Here is a 21,488-nt window from a genome sequence, read left to right as displayed (position 1 = left end):
ATGTGGTATGAAGGGAAGAAGGGGAAGGAGGTGGCATCAAGGCATGAGCTAGTATTTCACTTCAGGAAGGTGGTATTGCTCAAAACATCTCTAAGCACAGGTACAAAAATAAAGCAAACTGTGACACAGATAGATAGATAGATAGACAGATAAAGATAGAAAGACTTTATACAGGTTTTCTTTGTATGTGTGTGCAGAGGTCTAGAGTCCCTATTCTTCTTGCCTGGCTTTAATCTCTTGCCCTTCCATTTCCAACACCCCAGATGTGCCATTGTCTAAAGCCTACCAGTTACTACTATTGCATCTGATCCTTCTGCCCCACCCATCCCCTTACATAAGTTTCCCTCTCTCCTTAAAATAGAACAAATTATATATATTTATCTAATTTATATACAATCTCCATAAAAATACACTAAAGATGGTATATTACTAACTTGACTGACCCTCCTATCAAAACATAAGTTGTCTAGCAAAGAAAGAGTCAAACAAAAAGAGAGTTTCCTAAGTCTGGTGCTACTGAGAAAAATGGTGTGTTCCTACAAATCCCTCACTCACACACACACACACACACACACACACACACTTCCTGAACCCAGGAAAGAAACACAGGGAATAGACAGCTGGCCGAGGATGAGAAACCAGGGAGATAACCTAGTAACTAAGAGGGAAAGGTGAGACAATCCCATTTTTCTGACCCAGCCAGACACCATCCACTCATGAAAGACCTCTCATAGTGCCTTGTTTGCAGTAGACATAGGCAGAGAGAGTGACCGACAATTTCTCTCCCAAGGACTGCAAGAAGATCATGAGGTGGTCTATTTCCCTCCACCAGGAAGAAATATTTACAGATGCGCTACGCCAAAAGGAAGCTAAAAGCCTTTAAGCCCTCATCACCTATATGAGGAGAGGAGGGCATTTTCCCCTTCCACCTGTTTATGTGAAAACCCTACACATCACCCAAAAGCATGCTTGTGGTATTTCTAAAGCTGACAAGGCAATTCACCCCACCCTAGCCCAACCCTTCTCCCCGCCCAGATTCTCTTCCCATGCAGTCACCTCCCCATCATAAACCATGCACAAGTTCAAGATCCCTGGAGCCATAAAGAAATGGGGTGAGGAAGGAAAGGAAGCCTAATCAGTGTGCATATGAGGGTGCAGGGGAAGAGCTTGTCCTAGATCCTAAAATAAATTCAGGAAACCCACAGAGAGTTGGGAATGGTAGAGTACATTTCTCCAAGTCCTGGAAGAAAAAGAGGCCCAGATGGCCATTCTTGTTACCATCTAGTGGGATGGGAAAGGCAGATAACCAAGGGATTGGGGACAGGAACTGAGAGTTTGTACCACGTTACTTTAAACCCCCAATCTAGTTCTCCAAGCCAATGGTCCAAAGCTAGCAACTATTTCTACAGCCCTCTTCAAAAACCCTAACTACAACTACTGACCCACCACAGAAAAGAACAAATGATTTAAATTACTGGCTGCTGTTCTACCAAAGTATTTAGCAACCTCAAGACCCCCTTCCACTTCCTTCTAAAAGTTATGGCAAGCCGTTAATAATATTTGCACTAATGCTTAATCTTCCCTTATCCTACACAGAAACCCCTGGGGAATAGAGATGTCTTTGGACTTGACTCAGTCTATTGGGAATTATTCTGTCAGCTTAAAATGAGGTCATGAAAACTTTTCTACCCTCTCAGCAGCCCAACACTTAAACATTTGATGGGGATATTATATTTGCTCAAATTACATTTTATTTGAAAGTACAGACAGAGGGAAATGAAACACTGGCCAGTGTAGATCCACCACTAGTCACTGGAAGGGATGGTAATGGGTACCTCTAACCAAACATCAGGTTGGTAAGAGTGGTAAAGTCCAATCTGGGCTTTGATCCTTGGTTTATTCACTTCTTCTAAAGAGAAGATTTTTAATTCTGCCTCTTGATCTGAAAGGAGGCAACGTTGGAGACATTAAGGAGAACAGAGGAATGGCTTGTCTCTGATTTCAGGGTGAAACTCTTTCATTTTCTTACCTCCTACAGACTGATGTGGCTTTAACCGATCAAAAGAGAAGGTGAGGGCAAAACTTCTAGGTATAAAGCCACTGTGAAGTTTTCTGGCCTGAAGCAAGCTTATCTACCTCAAGAAGAAAGGTTGATAAACGCAGAAGCCAAGCCCCAATCCCTCCTCTCCATTGCCACCACCCGTATCTTTCGAACATTCTTAATGGAGAGGAGGAAAGGGAAGTCAGCCACTTCTGCTTATGAGAAGCCACACAGGAAGCTCACAAGTCTTCCTACTCCACTGACAAAGAGCTGGTGATAGGATGGGGATCTCAAGACAAGTCTCCTAAATTAGGCCTGAGGAGCCCCAAAAAGAAATGGATAACATTGATATATGTCACAACTAAGATGCCCATGTTCAGTTTGAGCACTTAGTGTTACAGGCTAACTCTAGAAAAAGCAAGGAGGTGTAACTAAGCAAGAGTTCTGCCAAGATCCCATCTGGGCCTACGTGCCAAGACTCCATCCCTACAATCTTTTTTCAGTAACAATGGCACCTCCAACCCCCACTCCCCCAAATGATCTTCACTGCTACCACTCCCAGTCTGCCTCTACCCCAGGGCAATCACCCCTCTCTCTTTCCTGTGGATCATCCCACATCTTGTACTTGCACCATTAGGGGTAACTCAGTTATCACATGAGCCAAAGCAACTGGTAAGGCTTGACGCCCCTGGTTTCAGTCCTACTGCCATTTCCTAGGGTCCCTGGTCCCTGCTCCATGACTGGTCTAAAGCTCTATGCCCCTTAAAGCCTATATACAACTAGCAAAAGAATGTCACCTCATCTCCATGCTTCAACTCTCTAACATCCCCTCCCAAAACACCCCTGGTCCCAATAATGACCTCATTCAATCTACAGCTGAACACTAGACAGTTCGTGAGCCCTCTCCGTAAAGCAACAAACACAGCCACAATAGGACTTCACTTCTCCATCCTCCTGGGGCCTCCCTTGCTCCGTTTTGGAGAGGTGCGGACAGAGCTGGGGCTTCCAGAGGGAGCAGTGAGGGAGTGTGCTAGGGAGCTGCCACCTTCCTGCCCTCTGCCTCCTTCCTACTGCTCCTAGTCTTTGTGATGCCCAAAGCTCCTCACATGCAAGCAAAGCAAACCCAAGATTAACCATTAGCTTTTCTTTTCCTATGTTTCTCTACATATGTATAAAATGTCCTTTATGTACAATTCTTCCCCCAGCCCACCCCAATACCCCAAAAGGCTTTTTCTAACAAAATTGGAAGAAACGGGTCTAGCCACACACATTTCAGCCCTGGATTCAAATCCTGGAGGCTGGTAAAGAGGCCGTGAAGCTCTGTGAAGTCTGTTTCTTCCCTGGAAAAGCTACTGTTTTTTCAACTTACCAAAACAAAACCTAAAAAGTCAAGAAATTCTTCATCTGAACTCTTCCCTGTTTCTTCTGCATGAGAAAGGCATAATAACTGAAATCAGTTCAACTCCAGGTGTTTTAGATCACAAATCAAAAACAAAGACAGAAAGCACAGAACATATTCGTAATTACCCCAATCCACCCTGCTGAGCCTCCCTCCAAGACGGTGACCATGGGACACAGTCCCCTCCTCACAGGAGGGTATAGGCCCATTAGCCCCTGGGGGGAAGGCAACCTTCCTGACGACAAAGTGGCAGCTCAAAAGGCCTCTCATTCTCCTGGTCTCTCAAGGAAAGCACCAGGGAGGCAGGCTGACCCCCAGGCTGGGCCCAGGGCCCCAGATGCCCCATCCACACAGTTCCTTTGCAAGCACAAAACCAACTCAGTGTGGTCAGCGAGTCTAGAAACAGGGTTGTCTTCATCTCCTTATTGCTCATTTTCTTTCCCCAAACAACAGCAGTCTCTGGTCCCCCTCAGAGCTTTCAGCCTGAGGTCCTTCAGGACCCCTTTACCCTTTTCCTGGTCTGTGGTCACATGACATGGATAGCCACAGCTTCAAGTCCAGATGCAGAAGGAAGGGGCAGACATAAATCTGAAGCACAGGGGTAGATCTTCATCTGATGACTCCAGCAATGCTGCTAGACCAGAAAAGGGGAGGTTTGGAAGATACATTCACTCTCCCAAATGGTGGGGCATGGAAGTCCTAGGGAGCGTAACAGTGCTCGCTGCAACTGTCCAAGCACAGAGTGCAAAGGATGCCTAATCCCTAGAAAGGAGTACACCCCGTTATGCACACACTTCCAACCACACCTTTACACGTGCACACACAGCATTGAGGGGTGTGCCTGTGAAGCCTTTAGTCCATCACACTGAGGGGATCACATCTTGCCAGTTCCCATCACAGTCCTTAACGGAAGCACTAAAGCAGCTCCTAGGAGTGCAGGAAGGCTGCTGGCCTTCAAGGACACTGCCACAAGGAAGCCCTCTTGGGAGGAAAAATGAGGCCAGGGCGAGTGAGTGAAGGCCTATGTCTTCTCCCTAGCCTTGGGGATGCCACAGCACAGCTGCCACCCAGTGGCCAGCAGAAAACACAGCTCCAAGCGTTTGGTCTGATGTGCTGAGGTAAGGGGCTCTGCCAGAGGGAAGAAAGAAGGAAGGAGTCAGCACCTTTGTTAGCATGAGGACAGAGCTCACTGGGGCTCCCGGGGAACATTGTCAGTCTGGAGTACCTGGACCATGGCCCTAGAGGATCTCCTGAGGAAGCACGCTTTCCACTCCCTCTTTTCCTTTGTGTCTAGCCTCAGTCTTGGATTTCCAGGAAAGTCTGGCCTAATTCGTCCTGGTGTCCAACTGCCTGATGTTCCACATTCTTATTGCATCCTAGGACCTGATTTCCCCTGGTCAAGAAAGCACAAGCCATCAGAGTCCAGACAGAGGCTACAAACTGACCCTGCATGAGATCCTACCCCCACAATATTTCAGGCAGGGCTGGTCCGGACAGCCCTAGAAGAGATGCTCAAGTGAATAACATGTGGTGGCACAGTGGCAGAAGTGGCACTGCCTCTGGAAAGACCTAACCTCACTCCTCATGGTTATGGACACCTCAGGGGAGGAGCACCATCCTAAAGGCCCAGTCCCAGACTGACGGGGCCATCCAAAAGATGTGAGGCCAGAAACTCTGCCCCTTGTCACGCCTCCACAGCGTTCCTCGTTTAGATGTGAACAGTGGTTGTGTGACCTGCCTTGGCTGAATCTCAGGGGTGGTGTTTGTCCCAGCTGAGTGGGCAAGAGACAGGAAGCACCAGGCCTATCTGGCAGAGATGGAACTGACCCCTAAGCTGGACACCCAGGAAAGAGTCCACATCCAGACTCACAGGCCCTCCTGATGAGGTCTTTGGCCTAGTCTTTGGCAGCTGCAGGGAGACTAGAAGAGGACTCCCAGTGCTTTCACTTCTTGCAAACTTGGTTAAAGTCCAAGCAGGAAATGGGAAGAGGCAGATGCCCCCAAACCCAACAAGAGAGCAGCACCAAGAGGAAATACTTCAAGGAACCTGGCAACCACCTCAATTTCAGCTAGAAGGCCAGACGCCTGACCAAGAAGAGGTGAAGAGACAACAAACACACCCTCTATCCACCCTCGGGCCTCTCTCCTGCTCCTGAGCAGCACCTGTATCTTACTGGAAGAGATTAATTTTTATTCACTGTGAGATGGCTCCACAGAAGTTTCTGGAACTAATAGTTTGAACTAGGATAAGATTTTGGCAGAGGAAGAATCACAGCCCTGGCCCTACCAGCTCTCTGCTTCCACCTTCACTCCCATGCCTCAGCCAGTTCCACATAAATAGAACTGCAGGAAAAGGGAGGATCCAGTGCACCCGCCAAACACAAAAATCTGAAGCACCCTGGTGTCATTGATCCCGTCCTATTGGAGTTTGGGGCCTGGGGTGGAGGAAAGCTCCAGGGCAGAGAAGGATCCCAAGCAACTCGGAGAGCACAAGAAGGAGCCTACAAGGAGCTGGGGCCTCTGCACAGTGGCAATTAACCAATCTGGGGAATTGGCTCCTACAAAAGGGAAGGAGGGTCCAATCAGCCACTTTGGAACAGACTCCAGAGGCAGCTATAAATAAAGCCACAGCAGTTTGGCACTCAGCACAGGTGGCTTCAGCCCTGGCTGGACCAAGAGGATTGACAAGGGAGCTGAGCTTGTGCCCCTAGGGGCCTGCCTCTTGGCCCCACTGCTAAGCAGCTTCTACTTCTGTAGCCTGAGCCAAACTGGGAGGAAGAATAATGCCGGCCTGGCCCCCTTCCAGGCCAGCCAGGAACTACAAAAGGAAGCCTTGTGTGTAGTTCTGTGGTAACTCACTGCTGAGCCCCAAAGCCTGCAGCTGGTAGTCATGGCAAGACCCCATGCCTGCTCTGGATGGGAGAAAGTAGAGGGACGAAGGTTAACTCAGCTGAGAAGGCATTAATCCCGTTTCAGGAGGAACGACAGCCCAGACGGCCAGCAGGGCACCCTGCCAGTTCGCTGCTAGCCTACTCACAGCCCCAAGTGTCTGTGATCTCATTCTCCTTCCACCAGCAACCACAGAAATAAACAGCACTTTGCTTCAACGTACATATATATACATAGAGAAACCCACATACTACAGACATACGCACTTGTGTCTATCTATATATACGTAGAGTGTGGAAGAGGGGCTGGAAGTCCAGCCCTCTCCAGGACTTGAAAAACTAAAACAAAAGCAAAGAGCAATAAAAGCCATTGCTTTCCTCTTCTTCACTTGCAAAGATATTTGAAGAGAAGAAAAAAATCAATCTGGTGAAGAGAGCAGATTTCCCCAACCCCAGTTCACTTCCCAACATCTGCCCAAGGCCCCCGGAGCTACCCCAGCATCACCCATGAACAAGGCCAGCTGGCCTAGACCTGGAAGGAAATGCCACTTCAATAGGACAGAGAGCATGCAGACCAAGATCTGAGCCATCCTCAGAACTCAGCCCAGGGCAGCCCCTCACTTGTAGAGGAGGACATGTCACTGCACACCACGTCCTCCTTTTCCTCACGCAGCCTTCATCATGCCACTCTCCTTGCCCTTCCACCCTGCATTCTGCCCTGGGAACACGTGGGGTTGTGCTGAGTCACAGCAGAGTGGCGTGGCCTGGGTCATCATGGTCCACGCTGTTGAGAATCGCTGTCTGGTCTTCTGGAAGCTGGCGGTGGCACAGGTCGGAGAGGCGGGCAAAGGGATCGGGGCGAGAGTGTCTCTTCTTCTTTCGGAGGCAGACAGCTTCATCGGGCCACAGAACCTGAGAGTCTGGAAGCTGCTGAGCCTGGGAGGCAGAACCGTCTAGGGAGAAGGGAGGAGGTAGACAAAAACAAGTGGGTGAAAGAAAGAATACAGCCTCACACACACACCTTCTCCTCTGCCCGGGGCATATGTTCTGGGTTTCTAACATGAAACAAAGGAGTCCTGCATGTGTGGGGGCAGAGAAACCACCTTCCTCACCAGTAAGGCAGCAATATTGGATTCAGCTCCCCTCCTGCTAATAAGAGTCCCAGAAAGCAGGGTGGATAGGATTTTCCTGTCTGTAGACTCATAGGTCTAATCAATCTACAGGTACTCTTTGAGTGCTCCCTGGGTGCCAGGTGTCATACTAGGTCCTAGGGCTCAGGGCTTCTGAGAATGGATGGGGACTCAAAACATTTTTCACCTACCCTCTGCAAGCAATGATGAACTGGCTGAAAATCTCTACACCAAGAGTTTAATCATCTACAACACAGTCAGGCCTGGGCTCCTCCTGGATGCCCAGGGCCACCCCACTGCCTCATCTATCCTTTGAGGAAAACAGTGGTATAAGCCTTTGCTTTCTAGAACATTATACCTTAGGTGGGGTAGGGGTTTGTAAACTGTAAAGACTTAAAAAATACAGAAATAATGCTTCAGATACTGAAAGTGCTACAAAGAAAGATAAAACAGGGCCACGTGGCAGCAAATGACCAGGGCACTGCTTTTGTTATTTGAAGGGGTAAGAGTTTTGAATGATGAGAGGTAAGCAGCCTTCCAAAGATCTGAGGGAAAATTAATCCCAACAGAAGGAATGGCAAGTGTGAAGGTCCTGAGCTGACAGCAAATGTGACGTTCCAGAACAAAAGGAAGGTCACCGTGCTGGAGCAGGGTGAACAAGAGGAGAGGACAACAAGGCTAGAAAGACAGGCAGGGCCATCAGAGGAGCCTGGATCCTGTTCTGGCTGCAATGGAAAGCTTTTGGAAGATTTTAATCAGAAGTGTGTTTGTGTGCACATGTGTGTTCACGGGTGCATATACATGCAACAACTGAGGAAGAGAAAATCTGATTTAGGTTTTTTAAAGATTGCTCTGGTTGCTGTGTGTAGAACATACTATAGAAGGGGTATGGGTGGAGACAGGGAGACCAGTTAGGAGCCTACTCCAATAGTCAAGGCAGAAGATGAGAGTGACTTAGAACTGGGTTTTAGCAGTCGAGACAGCAAAAAAAGGTCAGATTCAGGATATGTTTTAAAGGTTGAACCAAATGGATTGGATGTGAGCTGTGAGGGTAAGAGAAGAATCGAGGATGAAGTGGCCTGAGCAGCTGAGTAGACAGCAGCACTATTTGTTAAACTGAGGAAGGGTTGAAGAGAACAGATCTGGAGAGGATAATCAGTAATTCTATCCTGGACATGTCACATTTTAAAGGCTTATAAAACATCCAAGTACAAATGTTCACCACGCCATTGGAAACACACGACCTGAGCTCATGGAAGAGCACTGGGATAAAGACAGGAAGTCGGGAGTTGTCAACATGGGGCAGGTCACAGGACCACTGTAAACAGAACAAGAAAGAATATAGGCATCTGATGTGACTTCTTTAACAACAAAAAAATTAGTAGGTAGGTAGGTAGGTGGGTAGGTGGGTGGGTGGGTGGCTAGATAGGTAGGTAGGTAGATAAACATATATATCAATATGTAGATATATATATATATTGATGGGTTTTAAGCTGAAATGGGCCTAAAGGGGTTAAAAATTCAGCTTTTAGTCGCAATTTCTCACCCTAGCCCTAAAAAACTTACTTTCTTTTTCTATGCCTTGGTATTCTCATCTGTTACCTGATAGGAAATAGCATCACGCAAAGATTAAGTAATAATAAGTGACCATTGTCTTCCAAATATTCAAGGTGCCTCTATATGACACTTTTCCATAACCCTATCTACAAAAGTTATGCTGCTATACATACAGTAGATAAGGAACCTGGGTGATGTAAACGGTTTACATTTAACACCAACCTAGAGGTTGATGGTTCAAACCCACCCAGCAGTGCCACCTAAGAAAGGTCTGGCAATCTGCTTCCATAAAGATTACAGCCAAGAAAACCCTATGGAGCAGTTCTGTTCTGTAACACATGGGTCACCATGAGTCAGAATCAACTAGAGGGCAAGGAACCTGGTTTTGGTATATACAGTAGATACTAAAGATCTGCAAAGAAAACAGTTTAGCAGTCTTCCTTGACAGTCTGTCAAACGTTCCTAAAGCTACTAATACAAACAGAGTTTTATTTGATGAGTATTAAGGAATTTTCTAAAGTCTAAAGAAGAAGCAAATTAATTTTGAGTTATCTTAGAAGTCCCTATCACTGCTGGATAAACATCAGACATATTTCAATAGAGGTGTCCTTCCCATAGTTGCTCTATCTCATTGAGAAAATTCTGGCCAACCTGCAGAGGCTGAGTCCATGCCACAATGTATCCTAAAGCATGGAGTACCAAACCAAAAGCCAAACCAGTTGCCAATGAGTCGATTCCAACTCATGGTAATCCCATGTGTTACAGAGTAAAATTGTATTCCATAAGGTTTTCATGGCTATGACTTTTCAGAAGTAGATCACCAGGCCTTTCTTCTGAGATGCCTCTGGGTGGATCTGAACCACCAACCTTTAAGATACTAGTTGAACATTTAACCAGTTGCACCACCCAGGGACTCCCTTAGCACTGAGTAGGATCCCATAATTTCCATATTCAACTAGAAGGCCTGAAATAATAGAGAAGAAATATATAAAGCTACATGGATATTTCCAAGGCATATTGCGGAATGGAAAAAATAATACTAATTAAGAGACTCGCTCCGAACCAAAAGGTTGGCAGCCACAGCTTGGAAACCATACGGGGCAGTTCTACTCCGTCTTGTAGGGTCGCTATGATCAGAATCGACTCGACGGCAATGGGTTTGGGGTTCTTTATTTATATTAGTAAAAAAAAACACATTAAAACAATACAATAGATTTTTAAAGATATAGGCACAGAAAAGGTTCTGAAAGCACACGCACAAACTGATATAATGGTTCCCCTATTAGGACGAAACAGAATTGGGAGAGCAATCAGAGATTTTAACCTTATATTCTAATTTTTACATAAAAATTGTATTTGTGTATTACTTGACAATTAGTGTTAGAAAAGAAACAAAGACCAGAAGAAGCTGGTGGATTCAATTCTAGAGAAAACCCGAGGCTGGGGGATCTTGAGTCAAACAATTCTCATAATAATGGCAATGCAAGGTAGAAAGAGGAGCAGGACTCTTGCCACCATTTACCGGATCGTTTCTTTGACTTCGAAGAGCCCTTAGATGACTTTTTGGGCTTCTTTATCCGTTGGTATTTCAGCGCCTCCAGCCTCTCAGGTGCAGCAGCATTTGCAGGGGCAGGTGGATGTGTTCTGGAAGGACAAGTAGAGAGGCACAGGTCAGCTCCCAGAGAGGGAGCGTCTGAAGAGGGGCTGGATGGAAGCCAAATAGCCAGCCATTGGAGAGCAGAATACAGTTCTAGCAGTCCAAGATGTCCTTGTTGGTTCCTTGACACCTGCCTTCCTACTGCTCCTGGAAAGAAGAAAACCCAGTCAAAAGATCCAGCAGTGGGACGCCTACCTTAAATGGAAACCAATCGGTAGAGCAATCAGAAGACCCTAGGAAAGGAAAGAGAGACTTTAATAGTAAGCCCCATCACATATAACTCAAGCTGGGATGAGCAAGGGTCAGGTCAACATCTGAAGTTCCTAGAAATCATCACAATCAAGACCTTTAAATGAAAAGTAAAAGGGTACATTAAAGCAGGAGGCAAGCAACTCAATTAACTGGCCTACAGAACTGTCCTCCTTCTCCGGGAAAGAGAAGGCCAGGGCTAAGTAAGAAACCCAATACCCAGTGAGATGGAGGGTACACAAAACCCACCTTCACTGGGCTGCTGCTTTTCCATCTACAGGATTCAGGCAAAGCCTCAAGCAGCTAGCAGCAACAAATACTTATCATATGCTAACATTCTCAGCAGGGTGTCTCCTGACCCTCTGTACACTAAGCCCAGAGTTCCTCAGTCACATAAGAGAAAAGAAGGCGGCGGAAGTAGAGAATGTTAGTGTCCAACTCTGGCAGCCTTGCAAAGCCCCTGCCATCTGTAACAAGTACCCAGTGGATTCTCCGTATTTTAAGATTAAACAGAGAAACAGGTTACGGGAGAGGAGGCCCATGTATATAGGTCTCTCTTTCTCTATCCCAGTTGTGGAACGGATTTTGCCATTTGTCTGATGGATTAACTGCACAGTTAGGACAAAGCAGACAACATAAATGGAGCCTGTGCCGCCCAGGTGACAAAGAGGACCAAGGAGAGACGAGAAGGGCTGGCTGTGACATCTGCGCATATTGGGAGAATTTTTCAAGAGTCATAAGGAAGAAAATCTAGAACATGTGTTATCAATGCCATTTCTTCTAAAGGTAAGCAAACCTTGGGGCCTGAGGAATAAGGGGAGAAAGAGAAACAAGTCACACGTTCTTATCCACCAGCACTACCTTTAGCACATGATCAGGAAAGGAAGGATGTTCTGGGACTATGATGGACTGAGTTGAATCACGTTCTTCCTCTCCTCAACCCCACAACTACCTCCCCCATCTCTAGCAGGTTAAGTTTTTGGTAAATCCTGGTTAAAAGGAGTAGGAAAGCCAACCTTGTGAGGAAAAAAACAGTCCCCAGAAGGATCTGAGATGAAAAGTGATGGAGAAGTGGGAAGACTGAAGCCCCACCTCCCCAACATCAGATAACCTCACAGAAAGGAGGGAAGGGAAAACTTACAGACTAATGGCAGACAAGCCTCTGGTCCTTGGGGTTTCCTGCCTTACTTGGTGATGAAGTGACCTTCATCTTCTTGATGGTTATCAATTGTTCCATAGTCCTTTACTCCAGAGAGTATTAAGAAGCTCCCTGAGAGTTCAGGCCCAAGACAACTCTTTGATTCCCCATAGCCCTCCAGCGGCACCAAACCAAGAAGCACATGCAGGACCACATACATGTGCACACATATACATACAGTCTCTCAGAGAATTAGTCCACTCACCATTCAGAAGTAAGGTTTGCCCCCTAAGGCCCCATATGCCAATGCCCCATTCCTTCCTCCTTCACAAACCCCATAATCTACCCACAAAGATCTTATACAGCAGCAGCAGCAGTGACAGCAACAGCAGCAACTGAAAGGGAACTTGGAAGGAAAGCAAAAGGTAGAGATGACTAGGACCTGAGGAATCATAACTTTTCCCAGTGCTGAGTGAATGTCCTCACCCTCCTCCTCATCATGCTACCTGAGAGGAGAATCATCGATATGAACCCACCTGTTTAGTTCATCTCTGTCTCCTGGCCCTGGACAGCCTCTTCAGAAAAACCAGTCTGACTGATACATGGTCTGATGAGACATATGACAAGCCAGCGAACCCCGGGAACAGTGCTCTCCAAAATAATCCAGGGTGACCCACTAGGGCATGACAGAAGCTGGTACAGGGTGCCCTTGAAAATTCCTAGGGATTTTCCAAGTCAGGTGAAGCTCCCAGAAATGATATTATTAGTTCAGTCAACATATTATTACTATTATCATTCTTATCATATAGCATTTATTTACCACTTACCATGCCAAGCACTGTTTTACATACCCTACAATAATTTTCCTTAATCCTCACAACAACCCTAAGAGGTAAATACTGTATTAATTTCATTTTTCAGATAGAGAAACTGAGGCTTACAGAAATTAAGTTCCTTGTCCAATAATCCAGGTACTATGTGATAAGAGTCATAACTCCTAGAGTTATGCTCAGCTGCTTTCCAGACAGGAACAGAAGCTACACAGAAGAAAAACGCTGCTTCCACACTGTACTGGAGAAATAAATCTGCCCTGCAACACCTGAGTTGCTGTCATCCCTGACAGTCTCTGGTTTTGTGGCAGAGTCAGGATAGGACAGAACAGAGACGGGGAAAGCAGGCTCAGGTTTGTCTTCAGGCAAAAATTCCCCCAAAGTAATAATCCACTGAGGAGGATAAGCCACCTCCCCCTGTGAACAGCCACGCTGCAGCCACTGCAGGGCACCTCTCACCACCTGTCTCTGCTCCTGGATCAGTGCTCAGACACAGAAACACGGGGGCAAGAGGTTCCCGAAGGAAGCACTGAGACACTCTCTCCCTAGGTAGGAGAAAGATGTGACGGACAGGTAGGATGTGGGTCTTTACCTGTAGAAAAGTATACAGGAAAAAAATACATGAAATGTGTCCCACCAAATTTTACCTGCAGCATTTGAAGCTCTCTGGTGTGAGCTAGCCTCCCTTTATAGAAAGCGGGGCCATGCGCTCCTGCCCATGGCAGTCCCACCTGGGAGTCTTTCAGGTAATGAAGAATTTGGTGCTGGTGTCCATCAGATCAAAGAAAGCTTGGGTTAAGCACCTCCATCATCTCCCTGGAATGAGGTGGTCAAGCAAACCTGAGGCTGACCCTGCAGGCCCCTCTTAGAATCCAACCCTGAGCACTCCAGGAGCTGAGGTCACAGTGCTCTCCTCAAGCAGCCTAAGGTCTTCTAAAGCATGAGGAACCCTCCTCCTCTTCCTCCTCCAAGCCTGGAGAATTTGCTGGGTCTTCCATACTGTATCTCACACAAACCCCAGTTCTCTGGCACAGGAACATTCCCTGCAGTTCAGAAAGACCAGCGACTACCAGGAGTTTACTTTAAAATTCTTATTTTCTTCTCTTTTCATAAAACCCATACAAAACCCAAATCATGACCATTTAGTTCCCAAGAGGCTATATCTGCTTAGTCCTATGCTGAGCAGGGTAGTTGAGGAAAGAAGAAGCCAGGTTCAAAGAGCAGATGAATCACCAGAACATGTAAATCAGATTCCACCCAGACAGTCTCTTCCCTCAACACCCTACAAGCTGATCACAGCGATACACCTTCCAGTTACCCCCAGTTGACAAGCAGAAACAGTAGTTTTAAGAGCATTTTCCTCCTCTCCTTAGCTGCCTGAAAGCAAATGCTGTGTGCCTGGTTATGCACTGTGGGTAGGGAACAGACGAACGTCACTCATACACAAGGCAGAGGCAAAATGGAAACCTAGGAGTCTGGAGGTCAGCACCTGCCTAGCTTTAACCACAAGATAGTGTCTTTCTAGTGAGGTCAGAGCATGTTTCCAAATGGGAGCTCCTTCCTGGGTTCACTAGTAGAAGGGGCCATATGCACGTCCCAGAGCCACCTGTACCACCAAGGTCATGGCAGGCATTAACGGGAAGGGTGCTATAAAGATGTGAGACTAGGGTACTACTAGTTTCCGGCAGGAAGCTGAGAGAAGAGCTCTGCCTCCCAGCAGGCCACAACAATGACTAGTCCACACAACACAACTCCCCATTCTGAGAGGGAGGTTGGAAGAGGGATAAAAAGGGGAGAGAGAAAAAGGACAGGCAAGGGGAACAACTACAGGAGAAGGAAGAGGACAGAAATGGAAGAAGAAAGGAAGAGAGAGAACACACGTAGACAAGAGGCTCCACAGCCTCTCTAAGCAAGACCAAGCAGAGACATGCAAAGGTGCAGCGTGAAGACAGCTTTTAGAGAAGGCCTCACAGCTCCCAATGGCCCTGCAGCTGCCATACCCTAGGCTCATTCCACAAGCAGCACCATGAGGGCCGACCTTCTCCCAGGCTGGGGTGCTGGTGGCCCAGGAAGAGACAATGGCTCCACATCTCTGCCCCTGGTTTCTGGGTTTACCACAGCAGTGTAGGGGATCTCAGTGTTCTCAGATCAAGCACAGTGGGGACACTGAAGAAAGGGAGTGGGTGGAAGTAGCAAATGAGAATGGTGTCCAGGCACTTTTTCAGAGCTGGGGTGAGAGAGTTGGTCCCAGCACTATCACACTTCTGAGATTAACAGAGGGATTGTCACTGGGAAAGGCAGGACAGGGCAGAGGAGGGTACTCTGGAGCTCCCATGCCGGAGGCAGCAGGAGACCCCTGAGCAGGTGAGCAGGCAGCACTTCCTGCCCCCTTTACACCCCCCGCCCGAAGCCTGTGCTGTAGTGTGCCCCCAGCCAGCCTCATAACCAAATCCATGCCTCATGGCTGCTGACTATATTCTAGCCACAGATCATAAGAAACAGCAAAGCAGTGCTCTTTGTGGCGGGCAATTCTTCTTACTCAGTCCTGAGTTATAATCATCTTCCCTTGATATGTCTACGTGGAAAAAGATGTAGATACCTCTCACCTAGGGAGGCCAGACGTATCCATGAGGGAGGCTCTCTCATCCCACCGAGCGCCTGGCACCCACATTATGTGTCCCTAAAGCACAGGAAATGGAGTCCGTGGCAAAGGAAGCTTTTTCTAGAGACATCTTGAGTGCCACAGAGCTAGCCTCTTTAAGAGACTGGCGCCTCTCTAAACGCCCAGGTTCCTGAAGCCACCACCGCAGTTAGGGCAGGAAAGATGCCAGTGAGGCATCGCCTGGCATTTCTGCCTCTTGCCTTCTGCCTGGGGTACCCTCTTTCCTCCCCTGCTGCAGTGCTCCTCCCAAGACCCTTCTCTAGTGCTTGGGCCCAAGCCAGTTGGGGTGGCTAGTAGAGGGCTCTAAAAGCAACATGAAACAGAGAGCAAGGTCTACCCCCTAGTCCTGTTGCCATCAGGAGCAGGCTACAGAACGTGAGGAGCATGGGGCAGCAGGGACATGCCCCTATCCTTGGCCTGGAAGCACCATGTCAGAACTGATCCTGAGGAAGACTGGCCTCCTCACAGACCTGCTGTTGAAGGAGGAGCTGGGCGAGGGTCCAGCCTTGGACACCTTGAGGGGACCAAATAGTATTCAGATTCCAAGAAGGCAATGGGGGCCAGAAGCTGAGGGTGTGACCCAAGTCTTCGGGGCGGCGGCGGGTACTATGGCTGTGGCTGCTGGGAAACAGGGCGGAGGGGGTGTCCAGCCTCCAAGGACACAGAGATGCAGAGCAGACTTTGGGGTTCTAGCCCTCCAGTGCATGCAGCCCCAGGGCTTCTGTCAGAAGCTCCGGCAGGTGGCAGCAGGGAAGCTCTGGGGTGGGGGGATGGAGTTCCGAAGCTGCAGCCAGGCAGTGACGGAGCGCAGCCCAGGGCTGTGGAAGCTGTACACTGTGAGGAACCCGGAAGCCTTGGGTACCTGGGCAGCTGAGGCTGCCAACCCTACAGAGGGAGTGAGAAGGGAGATGGCATGGTTGTCCCCTCATTCCCCTTTAAAGGAAGCAATGGCCCTGGCGAAGCCCCATCCGCCTGTCCATCCACCCGCCCCCAGCCCTGCCCCAGCCGTGGAGGGAGCTCCCTTACCTATTGAGCTGAGGAGAGGCTTGTCTCGACAACACTGCCCAGATAGCTGAGATCAATCAGAAACAAAGCAGTTATCAACAGCGGCCTGGGGAACCACCCCGCACACCCAGAGGGAGGGAGGGGAGGAGGCGGGAAAGCAGAGAACCAACAGGCAGCTGAGAATGGGTTGAGGGGAGGAGAGGAGACAGAGAGGCAACGATGGGACAAAGCAGATGAACGCGCAGCACAAAGCACAGAAGACAGGGCTGGGCTGCGGCGGCGCACCATCTCCTGTACTCACTGGGTGAGAGGCTGCGAGCCGCACGTGGCCGAGCCGCACATGGCCCTCCTCAACAAAGCGGCCCACTCCCTGCACCCACTCCCAGCTCCTCCCACAGACGGCCGCAGGGGTGCTGAGGGTGGGAGGTGAGGCTTGCACTCCCAGGTACCAGGGCGGAGTGGAGCGAGGGCCCCTGAGTGGGAATGAGGAAGAGTGCTGGACACCCTCCTCCCCAACCTCCTCCACCCTTCCTACCACCACCCAGCCTCCTCTGGGCCTCTCTGCTCCCCCCAACCCGACCAGAGGCGGCCACACCAAGAAGAGACCAAGGACAGAACCAGAGAGAGAGGGAGCAACTGAGGGGACACTTGGAGGTGCGGCAGGCTACTCTGAGCAGGTCAGGTCACCTCAAAGAAGAGGGGGAGAGAGAAGAGGTAGACAGACTGAGACTTGAGAAGGAAGGAAGGAAGGGCAAGGAGGAGGAGGAGAGGGAAGAGGGTGGGAAGAAGGACAAGAGAAGAGAGGCGCAGACAGTGGTCCAGGCTGACTGGTACCTGGAACACCAGCTACAGTTTAGAGGGTGTGCTGTCAGTCGGGCTGCTCTTGGGAGCTGGTTTGTCTGTCTGTCTGTCTGCAGCTTCCTGCGAGGCACACCAGTAGGGTGGGGTGTGTGGCTCCAGGCAGACCGTTCATCAGGCCTGAGAGATGTCTCCCCACCTTCAGGACACCCCCTTTAGGAGAGGCTGCGGGGAGGGGCCTCAAGGCTGGTGCTCACTAGGGTTGCTAAGGGCAGGAGTTTGGGAAGAGGAGGTCCCTGGCCTGGTGGTCCAGGGAAGTGACACTGCTGGGTCCTGCTTAGCAAGGAGGAAGGGCCAGGGAATAAAAGGAAGCTGGACACAGACCTCTGGGCAACCCCCTGGAATGGCCACCCAATGCCAGGATCACAGGGGTGTGGTGGGCCCTCAGCTCCAAGAGACACCAAATGACAGAGCACTCAGAGAGGCCATCGGCTCTAATACACCGTGCCACCTCCCCTTCCCCATCTGTGCCCATGCACCCAGTTACTCTGGGGCCTCCTAAGAGCTCTGTGCTGGGTGGAAGGATCCCTCATGCTCCTGGCAGGGTACCTGGGCAGCTAAGCCCCCCCCCACCCAATGACCACACCCTGCCAATGCCAACCAGAACTCCTCTCCCAAGGGATGCTGCAGCATGTCCAAACAAGCCCTGTCATTTGAGTTAATGGAAGGGGTGGAGGGCAGGGCAGGGCAGAAAATGGGGGGAAGGAAGTCGACCAGAAGAAAGGCAGGAGAAAGCAGCTTATACTCACCCTGAAGGAGGTAATGTCGGGGCGGGGGGCTCTGGTCTGAGCAGCTCCTCCCCCACTCTGCGAAGGGAAGGTGACTGTCCAAACACATCCAAGCTGTCCCCAGGCCCCACAGGGCCTGGCGGCGGGGAGGGGTAGCCCGTGGCCAGTGTGGTGAAGCCCATGGCGGGCCGGTAGCTGGGGCTGCCGCTGCGGCTGCTCTGAGATGGGGAGCCCGTGGATGGCGTGGACTTGCGGGAGAAGCTGACGGCGGCCGGTGGCTGCAGGGTGATCTCGGACATCTCTGCCTGCTGCAGGAGGCCTGGGCGCGGCCGGGCCCGGACAGCCAGCTCAGGGGAGCCCGTGCGGGAGCTCAGAGGACTTTGGGTCAGAGGTGAGAGCCGCGAGGGCTGTAGCACCACTTGATGTAAACTGGGCTCAGCTCGCCGGGCCTGCCGGGGGCTGGGCCGGGGCCGGGGCTGGGGCTCGTACCACCGGGTGTCCAGGCCGAAGGTGCTGGGACCGGCCTGCCCCCCCGGCTCAGCCGGCTCAGGGTAAGGCAACACCGGTATGCCCATGCCTTGGCTGGTGTGTCTGAGCTGCCCTTGGCTCACCAGAGGTTGCATAGGCTTGTCCTGCCACTTGGTGGCGGTGGGCGCTGGGGCTGGGCCCCTGCCCGGAGACTTGCCTGCCCAACTCTTTGGTGCCTCCAGAGACAGGATACCTGGGTAGGCTGCAGGAACCTGGAGGGGGGCAGGGGGTAGTCCTCGGGGGAGACAGGCCTGGGATTGCAGACTCTCAGCTACATCGCAGGGGTGCAGCTGGTGAGGAAACATCATGGCCGGGGTCTCCAGCCCCACAAACGGGAACTCTGGTCGGCCCCAGGGCTCGGGGGAGCGCCCACCCGTCGGTGTCTGAGTCAAGGGCAGCGTGCTGTTGGACGCATTCTCTCCATTTTCCTCAGGGATGGTGGGGTGGCCGAAAGGACCCTCAGTGTGCAGGGGTGGGGAAGACATGACAGAGCTCAAGGGACTGCCCACTTCTGGCATGTAGAAGGGCGGCGGCTCCACCTCCCCGGGGCTGCTGCTGCTGAGGTACCCGTAATACTGGCCATGGTGGAAGGGTCGGGGTGCTGGCGGCCGGGCTTGGCCTGTGGCCTGGAGCCGCCCTTCCAGGCCGCTGGGGCCCTCCAGCCCCCGGGGCTGGAACCGAGGGCTGTATGCTGGTGGTGGCAGGTAAGACTCCTGGCTGGATGACATCGGGGTCAACTGGGACTTGAGGGCAGCCACAGAGGTGGGCACCAGCGGGTCATCATTCTCCTCGTCAGACTGGCGGAACTCAGGATACATGTCAGTCTCCTCGGCAAAGGGGAAGCCCTCTATGCGCCTGCTCTTTGGTGAGGGCTCCATCTCCTGGGGGCCCATCACGAAGCGCCCATCGGGGCCCCTGCTGATGAGCTCAATGGGTGTGGTGGCCTCGGCCTCCGCCTCGGCCTTGGCCACGCTGTACTTCTTGCTGCTGATGGCCCTTTTGGTCTTCTTATATAGTGACAGCTCCTTCTCCCGCGTGGGACTCAGCATCCTTTTGGCTGCTGGCTGGCCCTGGTCATCTGAGGACTCTGACGGGGCCCGGAGTGTACGGATGCTTTCAGGGCTCACCTTGCCCGATGACAGGCTGGAGAGGGCAGAGAGCAAGCAGGAGCTAAAGCATAAGAGAAAGAGCCTACCCGTCTTTCCTGTTCTCTTAGCAATGACAACGGCACAAGACTGAGAGGAAGGCCAGAGATGGGCTGCTTCGGCCCACTCCCAACCATTTAAGTGTGCATCACCCATCCTTAGGATGAACACCCGCATCTCTGCGTGCACTCTGGCTGGTCCCTATTACCAGCACACTTGGTCTAGACACACCTCCAACCTCATCCCCAGGGAAGCTGGTGAGAGCTCAAGAAATGCAAGCTCGTTTTAACATTAACTTAAGCAAAACCTATTAAGAAGGCAAATCTGTGGCTCATAAAATAAAGAATATCATCTATGAGTACTGTGCTCCTTTAAAAAATCATCTATTCATGACCACACTGTCAACAATTACTTTAAAACAAAGATGAGAAGGTTAGAGGGCAGGGAAACTAGATTAATGGAAACGGAACAACCAGAAGTAATGAGAATGTTCATACAGTGTAAAGAATGTAACCAATGTCACTAAACAATTGCGTAGAAATTGTTGAATGGGAATCTAAGCTGCTATGTAAACCTTCACTGAAAACAATAAAATATTATTTTAAAAAAAACAGAAGAAGGCAAATCTGTTAGGATGAAAAAAATTACGGAAATACATTCCAAAGGTAAAGAAAAATGGTTTTTAGATTATCCATTAGTTTGGATTATCCACAAGACTGTTTCCCTCCACTCATGTGGACAATGTAGAGTTAACACGCAAATCAGTTAGCAGAACCAGCTCAGAAACTAACTGTGGTGGGCCTGAGCAAGGCCCTCCACCTCTGTCCACAGACCACAGATAGACACTTCACATCTATCCCAGGTCAGAGACACTTACGGGGATTCCAGACTCTTCCTGCAGTGAGTTATGGAGAGTGGAGGATCTGGAAGGAAAAGGAAAGGGAAAGAGAGCCACTGAGCCTGAGATGCTACCAACTCTGCCTCTGCACCCCTACGTGTCACCAACCTGAAGCCACACAACAAACGAACAAGCTCTCCTTCACCTCAGGCATCTCTGAGCCCACCACCACACTGCCTTCACCCAGACTTCCCCCGACCACTCCTGCCTTCCCCCTCACTCTTTCAAATGGAGCACCAGCAGCTCCAGCCACAAGACCCCAGCTTCTGTAGTGTCAAGGGGGATCATGCTAAAAATGGTCCTCCTCTCCTGGTGGGGGGCATTTAAAACCGGGCCAGACATCACAGGGGGTAAGGAGGAAACCCACCTTTTTTGCGCTTGAGCTTACGCTTGCGCTGCTTGTTGACGAAGCAGGCGGCCAAGGTGCTGAACAGGATAGCCGCTGCCAGGAAGCAGATGGTAGCCACAATTCCAGCCAGCACAGGTCGAGCCAGCCCATCCTCAGTCAGGTCCGGCTGTGGGAAGATATCTGCAGGGAAGGGTGGCATACTCAGAATGCCACCCAAACGCCCCCCCGCCAACGTGACACACAGTCTTCAGAGATGCTGCCCACCTCTGATAACAGACCATGTCAGGGCTCAACCCTCACACCAAAGAGATCTGTATGCGGGTGGGGGTGATTACAGAAGTCAAGTAATTTCTGCACAGCTTGGTAAAGGATAAAATAACGTCTGTATCTTATCCCCATGGGGGTAATAATAATAATCTACATTTG

The 21,488-nt window shown here is 50.2% G+C and overlaps 1 protein-coding gene across 1 annotated transcript in view; it reads right to left on the bottom strand.

Moving 5' to 3' along the window:
- Nucleotides 1-7,025: 7,025 nt before the first annotated feature.
- Nucleotides 7,026-21,488, bottom strand: part of IGSF9B (immunoglobulin superfamily member 9B) — a 50,134-nt gene continuing 35,671 nt past the window's right edge. Inside the window, exons 16-20 of the mRNA XM_004379311.3 lie at nt 21,081-21,242; nt 20,693-20,738; nt 18,164-19,813; nt 10,538-10,659; nt 7,026-7,281 (exon numbers count right to left, since the gene is read on the bottom strand). Coding sequence (XP_004379368.2) covers nt 7,073-7,281; nt 10,538-10,659; nt 18,164-19,813; nt 20,693-20,738; nt 21,081-21,242 — 2,189 coding nt within the window. The 3' untranslated portion in view covers nt 7,026-7,072. The remainder of the gene's footprint in view (nt 7,282-10,537; nt 10,660-18,163; nt 19,814-20,692; nt 20,739-21,080; nt 21,243-21,488) is intronic.

This window comes from Trichechus manatus, unplaced genomic scaffold, assembly GCF_000243295.1.
Source record: "Trichechus manatus latirostris isolate Lorelei unplaced genomic scaffold, TriManLat1.0 scaffold00064, whole genome shotgun sequence".
NCBI lineage: Eukaryota > Metazoa > Chordata > Mammalia > Sirenia > Trichechidae > Trichechus > Trichechus manatus.
Note: the sequence above shows the minus strand (reverse complement) of the source record. Positions and strands in the feature narration are given on the sequence as shown.